The following is a 19,335-nucleotide window of genomic DNA, read 5'->3' on the forward strand; positions in this document are numbered from 1 at the left end:
CATGTTGTACAAGGGAATGCTAGTAAGGTGCTGGTCAGAAAAAGCCTCACAGAAAGGGTACCATGAAGGATATGGATGTGGATATTTAGAGTATTTTCGGAATAGAAACAGCCAGGCAAAAATCCTGTGGTCAGGCCATGTTTGGTATATAAAGGAGCAGCAAGGAGGACATTGTGGCTGGGGCAGAGTAAGTGAGGTGGAGAGTAATCAGGGTTAAAGGTAGAAAATTAGCCTAGCCAGATCTTACAAGCCCTTCTGGGCCATTGTGGTAACTTTGGCTTTTACTGTGAATAACATAGAAAACATTGAAGACAATGCCAGATTGATACGCTCTCACTTAGGTTTTGAAAGGATCTCTGGCTGCTGAAAAATCAGACATGGGATGAGAAGTGGCATCAGAGAGGCTGATGCAGGGATCTTCACAGTAGTCCAGGAGAGAATCAAAGGGCCATAGGGCCATAGAGTGGTAGCAATTGGTAGTGGTAAAGATGATAAAATTGATCACATCTGGATGTGGTTTGAACATTGAATAGGCAGGATTGGACTGGATGTGGGGCTTGTACGAGAAGAAGAGGATGCTGCCTCATGTTTGTGTGTGAGCACAAGGAAGAATAGAATGACTTTGAGTGGAGTTAAGAAGAATGTGTCTAAGAGGCTGATTTTGAAGAGCAGGTGGATTTGAGAGCCTGGTGTTGAACATGTTAATTTTGAGATGACTGTTTGACACCCAAGAGACCTAGTATGCTCGTCTGTAGTTTAGAGGGAGGTCTGATCCGAAGGTATGAAATTAGTTGTCAGAATATGAATTTAAAGGTGTGGAGCTGGATGAGATCACGGACGGAAAGTAGAAGTGATAGGATTGAACCCTGGGGCATCCCATTGTTAAAAGTGTGGTGAATGTGGTACATAGTGGAAGCCAAGTGAGGACAGTTATTTCAAGAAGGGAGTGATCACTAGAATCAAAGTCTGCTCATAGATAAAGTGTGATGAAGATCGAACTTAACAGTGTGACCTTGACTAGAGCAGTTAGGACATACGTAGCTTTAGAAATCAGCATACATAGATAGTGTAGCAACATGTTTCTTAAGTTCCATCTTTCTCACCTCAAAATTAATGCCTAAAAAGCATTGATTTTAGAACACTTCTGTGACATTGAAGTCAGTCTTTCACATTTATAGATGTAAAATATTCTTCCCCCTAACAATTACCATGCCTTGCTTTTGTTCCTCTCTGCATCAACTGACCCATAACTCTTACTCATTCCTCTGTAATGAATAGTAAGGTAAAGTCCTCGAATGTTTATAATGAAAGCAACTTGTGAATTTATTTAGCCCCACTTGAACTTGCTTATTATTTATCTACTATGAAATTTTATATTGTTTATTAATTATTTTTTAATTGTTTAATAAAGGAGATATCCACTTTTTTTAAAAACAGAAATATGTTGGTGAAGTGTTTAACATCGTAAGTCAGCAGTCAACAGCCAGGCCAGGATGCATTATCGCATTAGATCCCATTACCAAACTTGTAAGTATTGTTTTTCTGGCCACTCAGCATTAGGTAAATAACATATATATCAACTTATGTTGGTGTTTATTTACATTCAGCAAGGCAGAAAAACCCAGCTGCTTCATGTTTTTCAAGAAGATTTCATTTTGAATAACCTTGAGAAGAAAAGTCTGGTGGGAAAAGACAGAATATTACCTGATGCAGGTAAAGAATAGTTTTTTTTTATGTAATGAGAAATATTATGTAGAGTGCGGTAAACAGTAAATAAAGATAAGTTGATATAATGTTTCATATCATCTATGTGAACTTAAAATTTTCCTGTGTAGGTTTGTGATGTTATTTACCATATACATACCAGTAGTTTTTTATTCTTTGATTTTTCTTTTTTAAGATATTTATTTGTTTATTTATTTATTTATTTGAGAGAGAGGGAGAACAGGAAAGAGCACGAGCAGGGGGAGCAGCAGGCAGAGGCAGAGGGAGAAGCAGGCTCCCCACTAAGCGCGGAACCCAATGCGGGGCTCAATCCCAGGACCCCGGGATCATGACCTGAGCCAAAGGCAGACACTCAACTGACTGAGCCACCCAGGTGCCCAGTAGTCTTTTATTCTTAAACCAGGAAATAAACATGAAAAATTAAAGGGGTTTGTCAATTATATTTTTTAAAATGCATAATAGAGATTTTTTTTTATTAGTAGTATAGAGTACTCTTTGCATGGATATAGTCCTGCACTAACGGTTTGGATAATATGGATGCCTGACCTTTTAGAAATCTACAATTTAAAGCAGTAGCTTAAAACTTCAAGTTATAATTTAAAGACAAAAGTGTTTTAATTCTTTTATAGTTAAACATTTAAAAAAATTAAACTCCTCCACTAAAAATTAACTGTTATTTTATATAGTGGAAAACAGAGCAAAATGAAACTCAGATCTCTTGGTCATCAGTTTTGATTACAGAGCCAAACCAAACTGAGAAATGTCTTTCCTTATAAATGAACCATACAGTTTTTGCCTGGTGCTTTTTTTTTTTTTTAATATTTTATTTATTTATTCATGAGAGACAGAGAGAGGCAGAGGGAGAAGCAGGCTCCCAAGCAGCAGGGAGCCCGATGTGGGACTCGATCCCAGGACTCTGGGATCATGACCTGAGCCGAAGGCAGACGCTTAACCATCTGAGCCACCCAGGCGCCCGTGCCTGTTGCTTTTAAAAGTCCGTTATTAATTAAGCCCCACGTAATACTATTTTCATTCTGTATTTGTTCCAGATTATTTTTCTTACTTCTCTTGTACTCTTAATTCCACGCATTTCCAGTTTTCTTTTCCTTTGAGGTTTGCACTGTTATGTTGAATGTGTAATTTCTTACCACTGTTTTCACTTAGTCATTTTCCCTGAGAATTTGTGAACTGTGCAAAGCACAGTGCTTTGATAAGCTCTGAATATAATGATGGAAAGATACTGAAAATGGAAAATAAAAATGTCAAGTACAGGATAAAGGGCTGTTTATATCAACAAAGTGTTCTTTATTTTTCCTTTTTTATATTGAAATATTAACATTAATATTTTTCTTTTTTTTAATCTCTTTAAGGGTTTTTTTAAAGAGATTAGGTGGAGTTTTGTTGTGATCTTAAATCTATTCTAGCGTTTTCTAGGATTCTTTAATTTTTAATTTATTTTTTTCTCTTTAAAACAATATTTTTCCTAGTTTTTCTTAAAATATCTTGGGAATTCTTTTACTCAAAAACTGTTATCTTCATTATCAGAGTTTTCCAGAAAACACCCAAGTATAATGTGTTCATCTTACGTTGTTCTAATATTAGGAACCAAAAAAACGTTTCACAGATACTTACATTATTAGGACATTCTTTCTTGTTAGTAAAATTATCAGAAATAGATTGATCTCTGATCTTTTATCTTTAGTCATAATCCCTTATCCTCTCCTTCCTCTTAATTCTTGTATAAGTGCGTAACTCACCCAGAACATATTACCAAGGTTACCTTTTCATTTAGTTTCTTAGCACAATACAACTTAAGATGTTTATGGTTATTTTTCTGATTTTTATATATTCTATGATTTATATAGTTTTTATAATTTTTCTTTACATAATTTTGTACATAGTGAAGACTAGTTTATAATTAAGAAACTTGGATTAAAGTCCATCATTAGACCAAGTTAATTTTTTTCAGGCAATAATGAGTCACTGATTTTATATTTTAGATGCAGTGTTTTTATTTTGAGCAGCTTGTGTGCTGCTTAAATGATGCAGTTTTGACTAAGAAAAGTTTTCTTAATGTGGTGAACGATGACTACTTTTATTTTGATTCTTAAACTTCGTTAATAGGTCATTCCATTATGGAAGTTATTTACTTTGAAATATGTTTGGCAATACAGTTTTAATCATGATATGTTGATTTAAAGTATCTGTCACATAGTGTTCCCACCTGTTCAGAAATTTTCTTATGGTCTAACCTATGTGAACAACGTGATAGTGATTACTGTGATATTTGACTTTTGTAAGCCTGTCGATTCAGGAATGAAAAGCATAGCATACGTTTAATTGTTAAAATTTTAATTTAATACAAATTCATGTGATCAGAAAGTTGATTGTATTCCTTAATGCTACTTTGTATATAGAATTTTAAAAATTCATTCATTTTTAACTTGCCATATTTAATAAGTTGTCTCATTTATCCATGTTAATAGTGAAAAATATTAATACCAACAGGCAGCTCACATAATGGATTTTCTGAGAAATTCTACCTAATTGTAATAGAATGTACCCAAGACAACCGTTCATTGTTACACATGTGGAATTTACATTTAAAGTCCATTCCTGTCTCATTGGGTGAGTCGTCTTTTTTTTTTTTTAAATCTTTTGAACTTCAAGTAGGCTTAAGTGAACAAATTATATATGGTTAGATAGTTAAGTACATATTTTTTAAACCTGTTCTTATTGAGTGAAAATAATTGTAGTTTTATTCAGTTACTTAAAAAAGCAAACGGATTCTCTGATTTTCTTTCCATAAAGAATCCTATTAATATGTTTTCTTATCCTTCATAAGGCCTTGAGATTATAAAATATAACAGTTTTAATACTTACAGGGTTCCCCCCCACCCAGTTTTTGGTTCTTTTCTTATGTTTTATAGATGAAAAAATAGATACAAAAATATCTGAAGCAGTTTGGCAGCCGGAAGAACATTATTCTTCTTCTCCAGAGAAGATCATATCTCCTTTTTCACAGAAGTATCAGGCTTGCAGAGCAAATCTCCAGAGCACCAGCAAGTTGACTCTGACTTCAGAAATGGTTTATAGCCAAGAGTTGCATTTGCCAGAAGGAGTTGAGATAATAAGTGTTAAGCCATCAGCAGGTTTGTAAAATTTGTGAAAAGAGACTAATCAAACTTGATAATCCATGAATATTTAGTAAGGTATTTAAAAAGAGGCACAACTTCTGTTTGTAAATCCACATGGAAGCAGAAATGGAAACACTATTTTAAGTATCCTACATTGAAAACTTAAATAAATTCTCATTATGGTTTTCACATTATTCTGACATTTGTCAGCCAGTTGTAGTCTTAAATATTGATTTCTGAAACAAATTTTCATGATGTCTTTATGAAGAAGAACCTGGAGTTTCCTGGGCAGAGATAGTAATGAGGTTGTGCCTTATTTACCAACTTTGATAATATTGGTAGTGACTGCCTGGAGCTGTGTGCTCTGAAGGATTCTGAGTGTGTGGGTCCTGGTATATATTTATCATCTTTATCCTAGGGCAGTGGTTCTCAAAATGTGATCCCCAGACTGGCAGCTTCAACATTATCTGGCACCTTGTTAGAAATAAAAATTCTTGGGCTTACCCCTAGGATTTACTGAATCACAGACTCTGGGGTGCACCTACCAGGCTGTTTTAACAAGGGTCCCACGTGACTCTAATTGCACACAACAGATCATGAACCACAATTCTAGGGTATCAAGAAAACCAACACAAAATCCATCTTTTTATCACCCATTTCTTTGGTTTTTGTAGTCAGAGTGTGCATTTTTGTTTTTTTCTACTTCTCTGTCTTTTTTTTGGACTGATGACTTTGAATGCTTTTCTGGTATTAGTATTGATAGCAATTTAGTGGCTTATAATAAACAGTGCCGTGTTATCAGGTACTTAATCTTTTTTAATTGGTGAAGTTAGCAGGAGTTGGGGTATTAACAGTGTTCTGGTAACTTTTAATTCTGCTTCTTTGTATATTTTACTAAAAGAGGCATCAGTGCAAGGAAAGTTAAAGTTTGAAAAAGAATGATGTTTGCATTGACACAATTTTAAGAGCTGTTCTCTTAGCCAGAATGGTATGATCTTCACTGCCGAACTCCAGTTAAAACATATGGCAAATGTAAGAGAAATATTTCTAGAAACAGCCCTCTTATTTAACTTTGGCCCAAGTTGAGTTTGGCAGAAGAAGAGGAGTTCTAGGGAAAGAGAAGAAATTCGTTTTGTTGGCAAAAACAGCATATAGTAAATGCTAGTCTTAAGAATTTTGTTTTTAATCAGGACTCTTCAGCAGGTAAACCTGCTAGTCTCTGTTCAGCTCAGAGATAACATGGACAGTGCTTGTTGTGTCCTTCTGCAACAGTGCTATACTCCTTGAGGACTTTAAACTTTATTAAAATTATGTTGAGGGGCGCCTGGGTGGCTCAGTCATTAAGCGTCTGCCTTTGGCTCAGGTCATGATCCTAGGGTCCTGGGATCGAGCCCCATGTCGGGCTTCCTGCTCTGCAGGAAGCCTGCTTCTCCCTCTCCTGCTCCCCCTGCTTGTGTTCCCTCTCTCGCTGTGTTTCTCTCTGTCAAATAAATAAATAAAATCTTAAAAAAAAAAATTATGTTGAAATGCTTTTGAAATACGATAAATGTTCTATATAACATTTATATATTATGTCCCTATATACATTTATATATTATAATTAGTAGTTTATATTTAATAATTTGGAACAGGAGTTGGCAGACTATGGGCCATCTACCTGTTTTGTAAATACATTTGATTGAACCTTGCCACACCTATGGATGACTCTTGGGTATACATGCTTTTGCTCTGGACTGGCAGGATGGAAGAGTTGCAGCAGAGACTCTGGCTAAGCAAAGCCTCACATAGTCACTGCTATCTTAAAGAAAAAGAAAGCTTGCCGATGGTTTGGGAAGTTAAGAGTATATAATTACGTTAAGGACAGCAAATGTTTGTCTCACTTAGGAATCTTAGCAGCATCAGTAGAATCAAATACCCCTCAGTTATGGAGGGCCCATTTAGTACATAGGTAAGCATGGGCTGCACACAAAATAGTAAAAACACTGAAGAGGAGGAGCCAATAAATGATGACACAGTTTTTAAAATGTATTGGTATCTTAAAAATGCAATTTATAAGAATTGGGTGAAAAGAATGCTGGCCTGAGAACCAGGACTAGAATTCAGGTTTTCTAATTCTGTCTTATTCTAGCTGTTTGATTTAGTGTAAGATACTACACACATTTGGTCAAGGGTCCTTATGTATAAAATGTAGGAATTGAAGTTACCTCAGAGTTCTCTTTCAGCTCTAGATTTTGGTAATATTTCCCTTTTTGTATACCTTTTTGATGTCATTAAAAGCTTTTTAGTGATCCTGTTGACTCCTAAACTAAATGTAGGCTGTCTTGTTAACAGTAGTTAATTCAAAGACCAAAAACCTTTGGTGCATGAAAACAGAAATATTTAACCACCTTTGACATTTTGTTAATAGATTATTTTTATTTTAGGCCATCTGAGTTCTTCTTCCATATATCCTGTGTGCAGTGCTCCTTATTTATTGGCAACTTCATGTTCGGATGAGAAAGTAAGATTCTGGAGATGCAGAGTAACAGATGGAGAACCTGACACATCAAAGAACGGAAAAATGGATCTTGTATACATTTGGGAAGAATGGCCATTACTTATTGAAGATGGACTTCATAGCAATAGTAGTATAACTGTCCCTGGTAGGCCTGTAGAAGTTAGCTGTGCACATACAAATCGGTTAGCAGTGGCGTACAAGCAGCCTGCATCTAATAGTAGGTCTTCTCAGGACTTCCTGATGCACGTCAGTATTTTTGAATGTGAGTCTACAGGAGGTTCATGTTGGGTCCTTGAACAGACGATTCATTTAGATGAATTGAATACAGTGTTAGATTCTGGTATTAGTATTGATAGCAATTTAGTGGCTTATAATAAACAAGAGGTGTATTTATCCAGTAAAGAGAGTATCACATCAAACACAAAGCATTTAGTTCACTTAGATTGGATGTCTAGGGAAGATGGTTCTCATATCCTCACTGTAGGAATTGGATCAAAACTTTTTATGTATGGACCCCTGGCTGGCAAGGTACAAGAACAGGCTGGTAAGGAAAGCCTAGCCTTTCCTCTCTGGGAAAGCCCTAAAGCTGTGCCTCTCTCTAAATTTGTCCTCTTAAGAAGTATGGACTTGGTTTCTTCTGTGGAAGGCTCTCCACCTTTTCCTGTTTCTTTATCATGGGTCCGGGATGGCATCCTGGTGGTAGGAATGGATTGTGAAATGCATGTATATTCCCAGTGGCAGCCATCTTCTAAACAGGAACCTGTTACAACAGATTCGTACAACGGGAGCACTCCATCTATAATAAGTTTAATAAAACAGAGCACCTCATCAAGTTCTGGATTACATCCTCCAAAGAAAACTCTGACTCGATCCATGACCAGTCTTGCACAGAAAATCTGTGGAAAGAAAACTGCCTTCGATCCTTCTGTGGATACGGAAGATTCAGGTCTTTTTGAAGCAGCTCATGTTCTTTCCCCAACTTTACCTCAGTACCATCCCTTGCAGCTTTTGGAACTCATGGACCTTGGCAAGGTTCGGAGAGCAAAGGCCATCTTGTCTCACCTTGTCAAGTGCATCGCTGGGGAGGTTGTGGCGCTGAATGAAGCTGAATCCAGCCACGAGCGCCGCCTCCGGTCTCTCGCTATCAGTGCTAGCGGAAGCACTACCAGGGACCCCCAGGCTTTCAACAAAAGTGAAAATACGGACTACACGGAAATAGATTGTGTCCCTCCGGTTCCCTTATACGCCTTACTTGCGGCAGACGACGACAGCTGCCACTCGTCTTTAGAGAAGTCTAGTAATCCGAGTACCTTAAATAACTCAAGCCAGTTGTCAAAAGAAAGCTATGATGAGCTTTTTCAGATCCCAACATTAATGACTGATCATCAAGTGGTAGAGACAGATGAGGAAACTGCCAAGCCCAGGGTCATCGACCTTTCGCAGTACAGCCCAACTTACTTTGGTCCTGAGCAGGCTCAGGTTCTCTCTGGCCACTTACTTCATTCCAGTCTACCGGGACTCAGCCGGATGGAGCAGATGTCTCTGATGGCCTTAGCAGATACAATTGCAACTACCAGCACTGATATCGGGGAGAGCAGAGACAGAAGCCAAGGTAAAACTAAATTGGGTACAGGATTGGAGGAGAAACTGATAATAAGTTTACTTATTTGCCCAGAAAATAATCTTTAGTGATTTTTATGAAAATTATGCCCAGGAAGGCTTTTTTAATCATTATTGCTCCTTTCCCAGTATATATAAAGTTTAACTTTAATATATGCTATTTATCCCATAAATCATAGTACTTTGAGAAAGTAGGCAGAGATTCATTATGCCAGCCATTTTTACCTAATTGCCCAATAATAGTAAAGATCCAGCTGAATCCTTTTGGAGTTTGGCAAAAGTTAACATTTTTATTAACTAATCACTTTAGATACCTGAAAATAAAAGGTGCTTTCTGCTTTACTTTTACTCCTGTTGTAATCACTATTAATTTGGTTTTTAAAATATTGAGGTTTTTTTTTTTTAATTAGCACTAATGTATATACTCCTACCTAGAATAGCAAAAATATAAGGATATTAAAATTAGGTCTTTTCCTCACCCAGAGAGCATTTTTTTCCTCTTAATCTCCTGAGTTATATATAAAAATAAAAAATTGAATGTAGAATTTCCATCATATCTCAACAAGATCTGAAATTAATAAGTCCAGCTTTGTACAGAGATCAGTAGGATGCACCCCTTGAACTATGCTTGAAAGGAACATGCACAGCTATTCTTTGCCATATTAGCAGCAGATTATTGGGATGGGTCTAGGACTTGAATCAAAACAGAAGATACTTTAGTATACTCCACAGTGAAGGTTAAACTCCTTTAAAATTTAGTCACATTTTGATTTAAATAAGATCAGATCTTATTAACATTTACTTGGATTTTGCTAATGAACTGGCTTTCTTATAAATACAAATAAGTGAATACTTTTTGTTTTGTTTTTTTTTGTAGGTGGAGAAACTCTTGATGAATGTGGCTTAAAATTTCTTTTGGCTGTTCGACTTCATACTTTCCTTACAACTTCCCTTCCAGCTTATCGAGCTCAGCTCCTTCACCAAGGTGATTTTAGTGGTAATCTACTAAAAGGAATGGGAGTAAAAGTAGGCTGGAGCACATTTGTTTGGTTTTGCCCAGATGTGATAACAATGACAAATTTGACACATTCTAAGTTTCCTTAACTTGCTTGTAAAAATACTTATTTCCACTTAGTTTTCTTTGCTTAAAATATTGGAATTTTTTTGGTAGATGGGAAGAGTTAATGAAAAAATGGATATTGGGCAGTTGGATATTCTGTGTTACATTTTCAAATGCACCGTACGTTAAAGGCCAATTAATACTGTTTTATTCTCTTTAACTTCTTTAGGTTATCTTCTTTCTCCTGTTTGACAATTATTGAAGTTCAGCTTTTTACCGAAAATCTGAGTAACATTTTTGTTACAGAAATAATATATATTTAATTTCTAATTGTCTTACAGAGTAGAGACCATTGAAAGTAAAAATTCACTTACACCCAAAACTACTCATTAATGTATATTTCAGATATTAGTTGAGTAACCTTTCAGATACTCTTAGGTAGTTAGTCAGGACTCAAAGTAACAAATAACTGTACTGAAATTTAAGGTAACTTAAAACAGGGTATTTCTTGGGTTAGGGTTAGTGCCCAGGAAGTTCAGAGGTAGAGCTGCATTCCAGCATTATTGGGTCTGTAGGTTTAAACAGTGTTATCGGGACTCCACAGGTTAGCCTCTGCTCATTGGTGTCTGTCTCTTGCTCTCTCTTTTCCTTTCTTTCTGTCTTTCTGTTTCCTCCTTACCTTCATTTTGTATTTAGCTTTGGAAAAGTAAAGCTTAAAATTCTAAGTCAAAATGTGTATTTATGAAACATTATTGAACTTGGTTGAGAGATAATAGGAATATAAAAATATTTAGAATATCAGTCCAGGGCGCCTGGGTGGCTCAGTTGGTTAAGCGACTGCCTTCAGCTCAGGTCATGATCCTGGAGTCCTGGGATCGAGCCCCACATCGGGCTCTCTGCTCAGCAGGGAGTCTGCTTCTCCCTCTGACCCCCCCCTCGTGCTCTCTCTCTCTCTCTCTCTCTCTCAAACAAATAAAATCTTTAAAAAAAAAATAGAATAGCAGTCCATTCACTGCATATGTGTTTTTCTTTTTTTTTTTTTAAGATTTTATTTATTTATTTGAGAGAGAGAGACTGAGAGATAGAGCGCACGAGAGGGAAGAGGGTCAAAGGGAGAAGCAGACTCCCTGCTGAGCAGGGAGCCCGATGCGGGACTCGATCCCGGGACTCCAGGATCATGACCTGAGCCGAAGGCAGTCGCTTAACCAACTGAGCCACCCAGGCGCCCTGCATATGTGTTTTTCTTTTTCTAAATTTGTTTCTTTCTTTCCAAAGACTTGGGTATAGTGAACACTTCATATTCCTTGGCATTTGATACTAGGTTTAAATGTTCAGTCCATATATGTCAAAGCCACATCTTACAATTAAGCATGTACTTCACCCAGAAATACTAAACAGAACATACCCTGAAGAGACAAAATAGAAGCTCAACAAGAAATACCACATGTACTGGCCAGTAGGTTCAGAGAATAGGTGCTGTAAATGATGCTGTTTAAATAGAAAAGTATCTGACATACTAGTTACCAGGTACGGTACTATTCTAAATGCTTTAACTATAGTATTTCAATCCTCACAACAATGTAATAAGGTAGTGCCATGATTATTCACATTTTATAAATGAGGAAAATTGATAAGTCAAGAGACTAAGTAACTTGCCCACAGTTCTATAGTTAGGGTTGGAGCTGGGCTTATTGTATACATTCGGATTCTGGAGTCTACAGTCTTTTTTTTTTTTTTTAAGATTTTATTTATTTGACAGAGAGAGAGGGAACACAAGCAGGGGGAGTGGGAGAGGTTTGAGAAGCAGGCTTCCCGCTGAGCAGGGAGCCCGATGCGGGGCTCAATCCCAGGACCCTGGGATCCTGACCTGAGCCAAAGGCAGACGCTTAATGACTGAGCCACCCAGGCACCCCTGGAGTCTACTCTACAGTCTTAAGTTCTGTTCAGTGTGCTGTCCCGTCTACTTAATGCTTTTTTAATTCCATGGAGTTAAATCCACAAAAACAAACGTTGACCAAAGGACAGTGAGAGTCAGCAATGAAGAACAATCATTTCAGCATAGAATAAAGCTTTACGTGTTTCTCATTTTCTAAGGAAAGGTCGTGGGTAATAGCTAAAGAACAAAAATACTCACAGTGGCATTTGCCATACAGAATTTTTTAATCTTTTAAAAAATGTTTTAATTATAGAAAATATATGCTTATTGTAGAAAACAATGAAGTGATAGAGTTGATAGGAGAAGCAAGGAAAAAAAAACCCATATTCCCTCCAACCTTAACTACTTAGTTGTAACTCTGTGAGTCTCATGAAAGTTTAGACATTTTTATGGCAAATATGAAACACACATTTCTTATAAACATTATTTTTGACATTTCTTCAGGCCTGTCTACTAGTCATTTTGCCTGGGCATTTCACTCAGTAGCAGAAGAAGAGCTGCTGAACATGTTGCCAGCCATGCAGAGAGATGATCCCACTTGGTCTGAACTGAGAGCCATGGGTGTGGGGTGGTGGGTCCGGAATACACGCACCTTACGCAAGTGCATAGAGAAGGTAAGTTGTGTTTTATTTTGGTATAAAAATGAATTAGGGGCGCCTGGGTGGCTCAGTGGGTTAAGTGTCTGCCTTCAGCTCAGGTCATGATCCCAGGGTCCTGGATTTGAGTCCCACGTCAAGTCGGGCTCCCTGTTCAGTGGGGAACCTGCTTCTCCCTTTCCCTCTGCCTTTCCCCCTGCTTGTGCTCTAATTCTCTCCATCCCCCCCATCAAATAAATAAATAAAATCTTTAAAAAAATGAATTAGTATATTCTGAGTTTCTTTAAAGGACATTCCATATTTCCTTTCTTGTTTCTCTTTCTTTAATTGAAGCAGTAAAATGCTTTTACATAGCCATTATATTTCAAAATATCACATTAATACAGGTTTTTAATGTTTATATTCTAATTCTTAAATTGCTAGTTGACACATTAGTAGTGTATGTCTGATTTTTACAAAATAGTATGTGCACATCTTTGGAAAAATAAAATAGTAACGAAGAGCTTGTAATGAAAAGTGTTGTCCTATGTTCCCACCTCTCTGTGTCTTTGGAGGCCATCATGATTACTTTTGTATAAAAAATATATGTATATCTGTGTATAATATGTGTTTGTGTGTGTGTGTGTATACATCCGTGCGTTAGTGTACATATTTTCTAAATTTATTGAACATTTAAATAAAATGTGCCAGTCTTCAATGTGAAATTATTTTGTTCATTTAAAAATTGTTTCTATGAAATTTTGACCAATATTTTCTAATTGTAGGTAGCCAAAGCAGCCTTTTATAGAAAGAATGATCCTTTAGATGCTGCCATTTTTTACCTTGCAATGAGAAAGAAAGCTGTGATTTGGGGATTATATAGGTAGGTGGGAAAACTATGCTTCAAAATGGGAAACTCTTCATGAAGAGTAAATGTATGAAGTAAAAGTAAAGATTTGTGGTTCTTGTTAAATGTGATTCTTGTAGATTCGTAGTTATTTTTGCATTTAAGGAGAGATTCATAGGAAAGAAGCCCAGGTGTTCTCCAGAACAAAAGAATCTTGATGAGGTCACTTTAGTTTGTTTTCAGGTTTATCAGTCCAGAAGAACATTTTTTTTGTTTGATTGTTTATTTTAAGAACTTCCCATGATATTTCTGTAGAACAAAGAACTAAACTAAAACCTTGCATCTGGAGTGGGGGAGATGAATTGGTGGTCTTGAACAGCGATCCACCCTCTGCCTTATCACGAGCTCATCGGCCAGGCCATCCCTCCAAACTACCCTCCTCCAGTGGTCCCTGACCTGACCCCATTATTGAGCTAGGGTCACTTGGACTTTGGGTCACTTGGTCATCTTTCACTAGTTCTCAGCAAGACTTGATAAACATGACCACCAAAAATAGTTCACCATTTATTTTGCATTCAGTTCCAGGTGATTCCATATGAATAGCAACCTTTGGGGGAAAATCATGGGTACCAGTCAGTCTTCTAAGAGACTAGATCTCTTAGGATTGTTTTGAATGAGGATACATTCCTTAGATTTTGATTACCAGTCATTATCAGGTGGGCATTGGGGGTGAAAGTGATTGATGAAGTTTAAATGGTAAAGTACCACACAAGTTAATATAAGGTATATATTTTGCATGGATTTAGACATAATTTCCTGAAGTACTGCTAAAGCAGTTTTCTTTATAGTTTGAAAGAAATTTTTTCAGTAGTCTCTGAGATTTGTATGAAGAAGTAGATGTTTACTGTAAGTGTTCTTTTGCTCAGAAGAGAAGCAGATGTATAGTACTTGATACGCAAATGTTTCTTTGGAGTCTTAACATTTAAATGGCTAACTTTGGTTAAAATTGGTTCTGATTGTGGAAACATTATGTTTCAAAATTTTCATACAGTTTTTTTTTCTTTATAGATCACAAAAAGACCCCAAGATGACACAGTTTTTTGGACACAACTTTGAGGATGAGAGATGGCGTAGAGCAGCTTTAAAGAATGCTTTTTCTTTGTTAGGCAAACAAAGATTTGAACATTCTGCAGCATTTTTTCTTTTAGCTGGTTGCCTCAGAGATGCAATTGAGGTAATGATGAAACTTCTTTAAAAAAGCATTGTCATCTTTTTAAGCTCTTTCTGTAAGCTCAATTTTTTATATTTTAATTTCAGTTTAAGTATAGTGGAAATTATGTAAGGCTAAATACTTAGTAATATTAAATAGTGACTTTTAAAATTTTGCCATTTAGCTTGAATGATACTTACACAGAATGAAGATTAGCCACATTGTATTGGTTGGTAGAGATAGTTGATCTAACTTTTAAGACTATTTATGAATAGGTTTAAAAAAAGTTTGTTCTATCAGTTTAAACATATGTGAATCTATATTTGGCTCTGTCTTAGTTGATGAACTGTAGCATATTTTTAACTGATTATTTTTCAGTAAACCTTAAAAAATTAAAACATTTGAGGTATAACCTGTCTATCAAATTGCTCTTTTTAAAAATATATATTTATTTGAGAGAGCGCACGCACGAGAGAGCAGGAGCAGAGGGGAGGGGCAGAGGGAGAAGAAGAAACAGACCCCCTGCTGAGCAGGGAGCCCAACATAGGGCTCAATCCCAGGATCCTGGAATCATGACCTGAGCTGAAGGCAGCCGCTTATCTGACTGAGCCACCCAGACACCCCTCAAATTGCCCTTGTGCTTGGAATTTTATACAAGTAATTCAAAACAGCTTTTTAATTAGGAAGGAAACCCTATATAGTCTGCTGAGATGGATGGGGAAGAGTAGAAGTTCTAGAAACAATGTCAGGAATGACATTCAGCTTGGGTAGCTCAGTTGGTTAAGCATCTCCCTTCAGCTCAGTTCATGATCCCACGGTCCTGGGTTTGAGTCCCGCGTCACATCGGGCTCCTTGCTTAGCAGGGAATCTGCTTTTCCCTCTCCTTCTGCCCCTCCTCCCTGTTCATGCTCTCTCTCTCTCTCTCTCTCAAAAAAAAAAAAAAAAAAAAAAGCGTCTCACTCCTGATTTCGGCTCAGGTCATGATCTCAGGGTCTTGAGATTGAAAGCCAAGTCGTGCTCCAAGCTGTGAAGCCTGGTTAGGATTTTCCCTCCCTCTTCCCCTACCCCTCTCCCTGCTGTCTCTCCTTCTCTCTCTCTCAAAAAAAAAAAAAGAAAAAGAAAAGAAAAGAAAAAAATGAAATAAAATGTTGTTTGAGTTGAATTTCTTGAGGGTAATTTAATATTTATAGGTTAATTCTTGTTGCAAGTAGGTATTTAGTAGCAGATAGATTTGCTAAAGGAAGCAGTATATGTTTTATTTGTTATTATCTTTGTTCACTTAGTTCAGATATCAGTGCCTTTTATTCATTGTAGTTATTAGTGAGTCAGTTGAGTTTATCTTAAAATGAAAGATGCCCCTGCTTATTTATGACCAGGAGTTCTTTTTTTGAAGGTATGTCTTGAGAAACTGAATGACATTCAATTGGCTCTTGTAATAGCAAGACTCTTTGAGTCTGAATTTGATACATCTGCAACATACAAATCTATTTTACGTAAAAAAGTTTTGGGGATTGATTCTCCTGTCAATGAATTCAGTTCACTGAACATAAATATGCATTATGATCCTTTTCTTCGGAGTATGGCATATTGGATTTTGGAAGATTATAGTGGTGCTCTGGAAACATTAATAAAGCAACCTGTCAGAGAGGATGATGGTAAGTTGTATTTCTAAGGTACTAATAATATATTAGCATTTGCTGGGTACAGAACACACTGTTGGGTGCTAAGGGTAATACAAAGTAAGTTGAAAACATGGACTAAGACTTTAAGGCTTAGGTGGGAACATAAGAGTTATGCATGTGTTTCTTTTTAGGTGGGGGGATTCCTTTTTTCAGAAAAATCCTTTGAAAACCAAGAACTTTGGTTTTTCTGTTTTTATAAAATCAATGTATTGAACATAACTATTATCAATGTTAGAGTATAAATTCTGGAGAAAATAGTGATGTAAGGGTGATTTTCTTAGGTGGAAGTTTGTGTATTTGATAATCAGTTTTATAATTTTTATAATAAAAATATTCAGTGTAAAGCAAGTTGACTTAAGTGATATGATTAATTTTTTTATGAGTATAGTAGAGAATTTTTTATAATTTTTTTTTGAGATCTACTTCTGCCTTTTGTTTTAGAAATCCCATTTGCTATAGCTTTTCTGGAGGTTAGTATAAAATGGAAATCTTTGTATAAATTATATAAAAATGGTATGTGCTTTTCAAATATTTTTCCATAGGTAGAATTGAATTGGTTCTGATAGCTGGTATCATAGGTGTCCTATTATTGGGAGTACTAACAGGCAAAGATTTTAGTTCATGGCTTTTTACATAGCATCATTCAATCAGGAAGTGTATCATGTGTCTTACTGTGAAAGACTTGTGAGAAAGCCATGTTCAGTTGTTCAAGTGTCCTGGCCATCTGAGCTGAAGATGTCTAGACCGGCTTTTCTGTGATGAAGGGGGGAAATAAAAGGCCTTTTCTTGTCACATTTTTATGCCTATACATATTCATGTCAAAAATGTATTTTGATTTGGAATTAATACATGATCACATACTTTTAGAGCCAATTAAATCTGTATTCTAGGAGAAAATTTTAAAAGGTAGTAGTGGTTTGGACCAGGATGATAGGAGTGGAGGCAGAGAAAAATGGTTGGATTTGGAATATAATTTTCAGGTGGACTAGATAGGATTGGATATGGAATGTGAAGGGAATAGAGTCAATTTTGATAACTCCTCTAAGTTTTTAGCTTGAGGTAAATGATATGGGCAAGACCAGGAGCCGGTGTGGAGGAGTGTTGTTTTAGACAGAGAAGACTTCTCTGGTAAGGTGACCTCTGAGCAGGGACCTGAGTGTCATGAGGTCAGTGTAGCTAATTGGGTGAAGAGTGGTTTACGTTAAAGGCTCACTAAATAAAAAGGCTTTGAGGCAAGAATGTGTGCATGGAAATGGAAATGTACTGTAGGCATGTGGATATAGCAGTTAAGATTTACAGGGTAAAGTTGGACCTGAAATAGATAATGCAAGTTATCGGTGTCTCGATGGTATTTGAAGCCATGGGACTGTTTGAATTCACTCATGGAGGGTAGATAGAAGTCAAGCCTTGAACTCTAGGACACTCTTAACATTCTAAAGTGGGAGATGAGGAAAATTTAGCAAAACAGACTGGGAAGGAATGTTGAGGGAAGTAGAATAAGAACTAAGAGTGTGAAAGTGGGTGTTTTAAGTAATCTTATATTGTTACTTGAAGAGGTGGGAAATCAGTATAACCTTTATTTTTCTTTTGTGTTAAAACACTTTCATTACAAATGTGTTCTTGTCTATTCATTGCTATGTATTAGTGTGTTCTCTTAGTAAAATGTTGTCGAAAGACCAGGTAGATAAAAGTGCCAAGGTAGGGAAAAGGACTGCAGTACAACTCTTGAACTTTTCTTAGCTGATAGAGTGAATTTTTTTTCAGATCAAGTCATGATGTCAGCCTGTAATCCTGCAGTTTTTAATTTCTACAATTATCTAAGAACACATCCTCTTTTGCTAAGACGTCATTTTGGATCATCTGATGTATTGTCCACACACATGAGTTTAACAGGAAAAAGCGGACTGGCAGGAACAATTAATTTAAGTGAAAGAAGATTATTTTTTACCACTGCCAGTGCTCATTTGAAAGCTGGCTGCCCTATGTTAGCTTTGGAAGTATTATCGAAGATGCCAAAAGTTATCAAGAAAACAAAACCTTTTTGCAGAACATCTAGCTTTTTGGATACTAGTCAAGACTGTTCTCCTTCTTCTCCATTAAAATTGGATGCAAAGGAAGATAAGTCTTCTGCTATTGATTGGTCACAGTCACTAATGAATGGTTTTGGGTCTTCTTCAGAAGGTTCCTCAGAGAAGCAGTCAAATTCCACTCTTTCTTTTGACTGGAGCCAACCAAGTGTTGTATTTCAGGATGACTCTTTAGAATTAAAATGGGACAGTGATAACGATGAAGAAGATGAGGATCTCCCTATTTCAATGAAAGAACTAAAACCTTTACAGAGAAAAATGGGGAAAAAAATAGATGAAACAAGTTCTAATTACACAGAATCTCTCAGCACCCTAGATGAAAACGACATTTTAAGTCCATCAGAAGATATAATTGCAGTTCAATTAAAATTTAGAGCATGTTTGAAGATTCTCACTGTAGAACTTCGTACATTATCTACTGGCTATGAAATAGATGGTGGAAAGTTGCGTTACCAACTCTACCACTGGCTTGAAAAAGAGGTGATAGCTCTTCAGAGGACTTGTGACTATTGTTCAGATGGTGAAGACTTACAGCATGCATTTGGTGAAAATGGAGATGAATTTGGATTAAATGGAGATGCTGAAGATTTGCTTCAGCAAACGAAAGTGAAACAACTGAGAGAAAATTTTCAGGAAAAAAGACAGTGGCTTTTGAAATATCAGTCACTCTTGAGGATGTTTCTGAGTTACTGCATACTTCATGGGTCCCATGGTGGCGGTCTTGCCTCTGTGAGAATGGAATTGATTTTGCTTTTACAAGAATCTCAGCAGGTATGTAACTTAGACGATGGCCAGTTGAAATAGTACACATAGGAGAAACGGTTTTTGGTATTGTTCTTTTTGTCTTTAAATATTAAAATTTTTGGTTGTCTTCATTACGCTCTTTTTTGTATGGTGCTTTGTATTATGAATTTGTAGAGTCGTGTGTGTGTAATGGTTTCAGGATCATTCAGCGTCGG

The 19,335-nt window shown here is 36.5% G+C and overlaps 1 protein-coding gene across 3 annotated transcripts in view; it reads left to right on the forward strand.

The window, feature by feature from the left end:
• The window catches only part of DMXL1 (Dmx like 1), a 127,889-nt gene that overhangs the window by 45,089 nt on the left and 63,465 nt on the right, over positions 1 to 19,335 (forward strand). For all 3 annotated transcript variants that reach the window (XM_088023239.1, XM_028103551.2, XM_028103552.2), the window contains exons 14-24: positions 1,438 to 1,527; positions 1,608 to 1,713; positions 4,234 to 4,353; positions 4,656 to 4,877; positions 7,286 to 8,971; positions 9,857 to 9,964; positions 12,420 to 12,589; positions 13,336 to 13,433; positions 14,466 to 14,631; positions 16,001 to 16,262; positions 18,054 to 19,147. In XM_088023239.1, the coding sequence (XP_087879365.1) occupies positions 1,438 to 1,527; positions 1,608 to 1,713; positions 4,234 to 4,353; positions 4,656 to 4,877; positions 7,286 to 8,971; positions 9,857 to 9,964; positions 12,420 to 12,589; positions 13,336 to 13,433; positions 14,466 to 14,631; positions 16,001 to 16,262; positions 18,054 to 19,147 (4,122 nt within the window). The remainder of the gene's footprint in view (positions 1 to 1,437; positions 1,528 to 1,607; positions 1,714 to 4,233; positions 4,354 to 4,655; positions 4,878 to 7,285; positions 8,972 to 9,856; positions 9,965 to 12,419; positions 12,590 to 13,335; positions 13,434 to 14,465; positions 14,632 to 16,000; positions 16,263 to 18,053; positions 19,148 to 19,335) is intronic.

Source organism: Eumetopias jubatus, unplaced genomic scaffold, assembly GCF_037043125.1.
Source record: "Eumetopias jubatus isolate StellerSeaLion01/CBP00866 unplaced genomic scaffold, mEumJub1_p1.0 scaffold_5, whole genome shotgun sequence".
Taxonomy (NCBI): domain Eukaryota; kingdom Metazoa; phylum Chordata; class Mammalia; order Carnivora; family Otariidae; genus Eumetopias; species Eumetopias jubatus.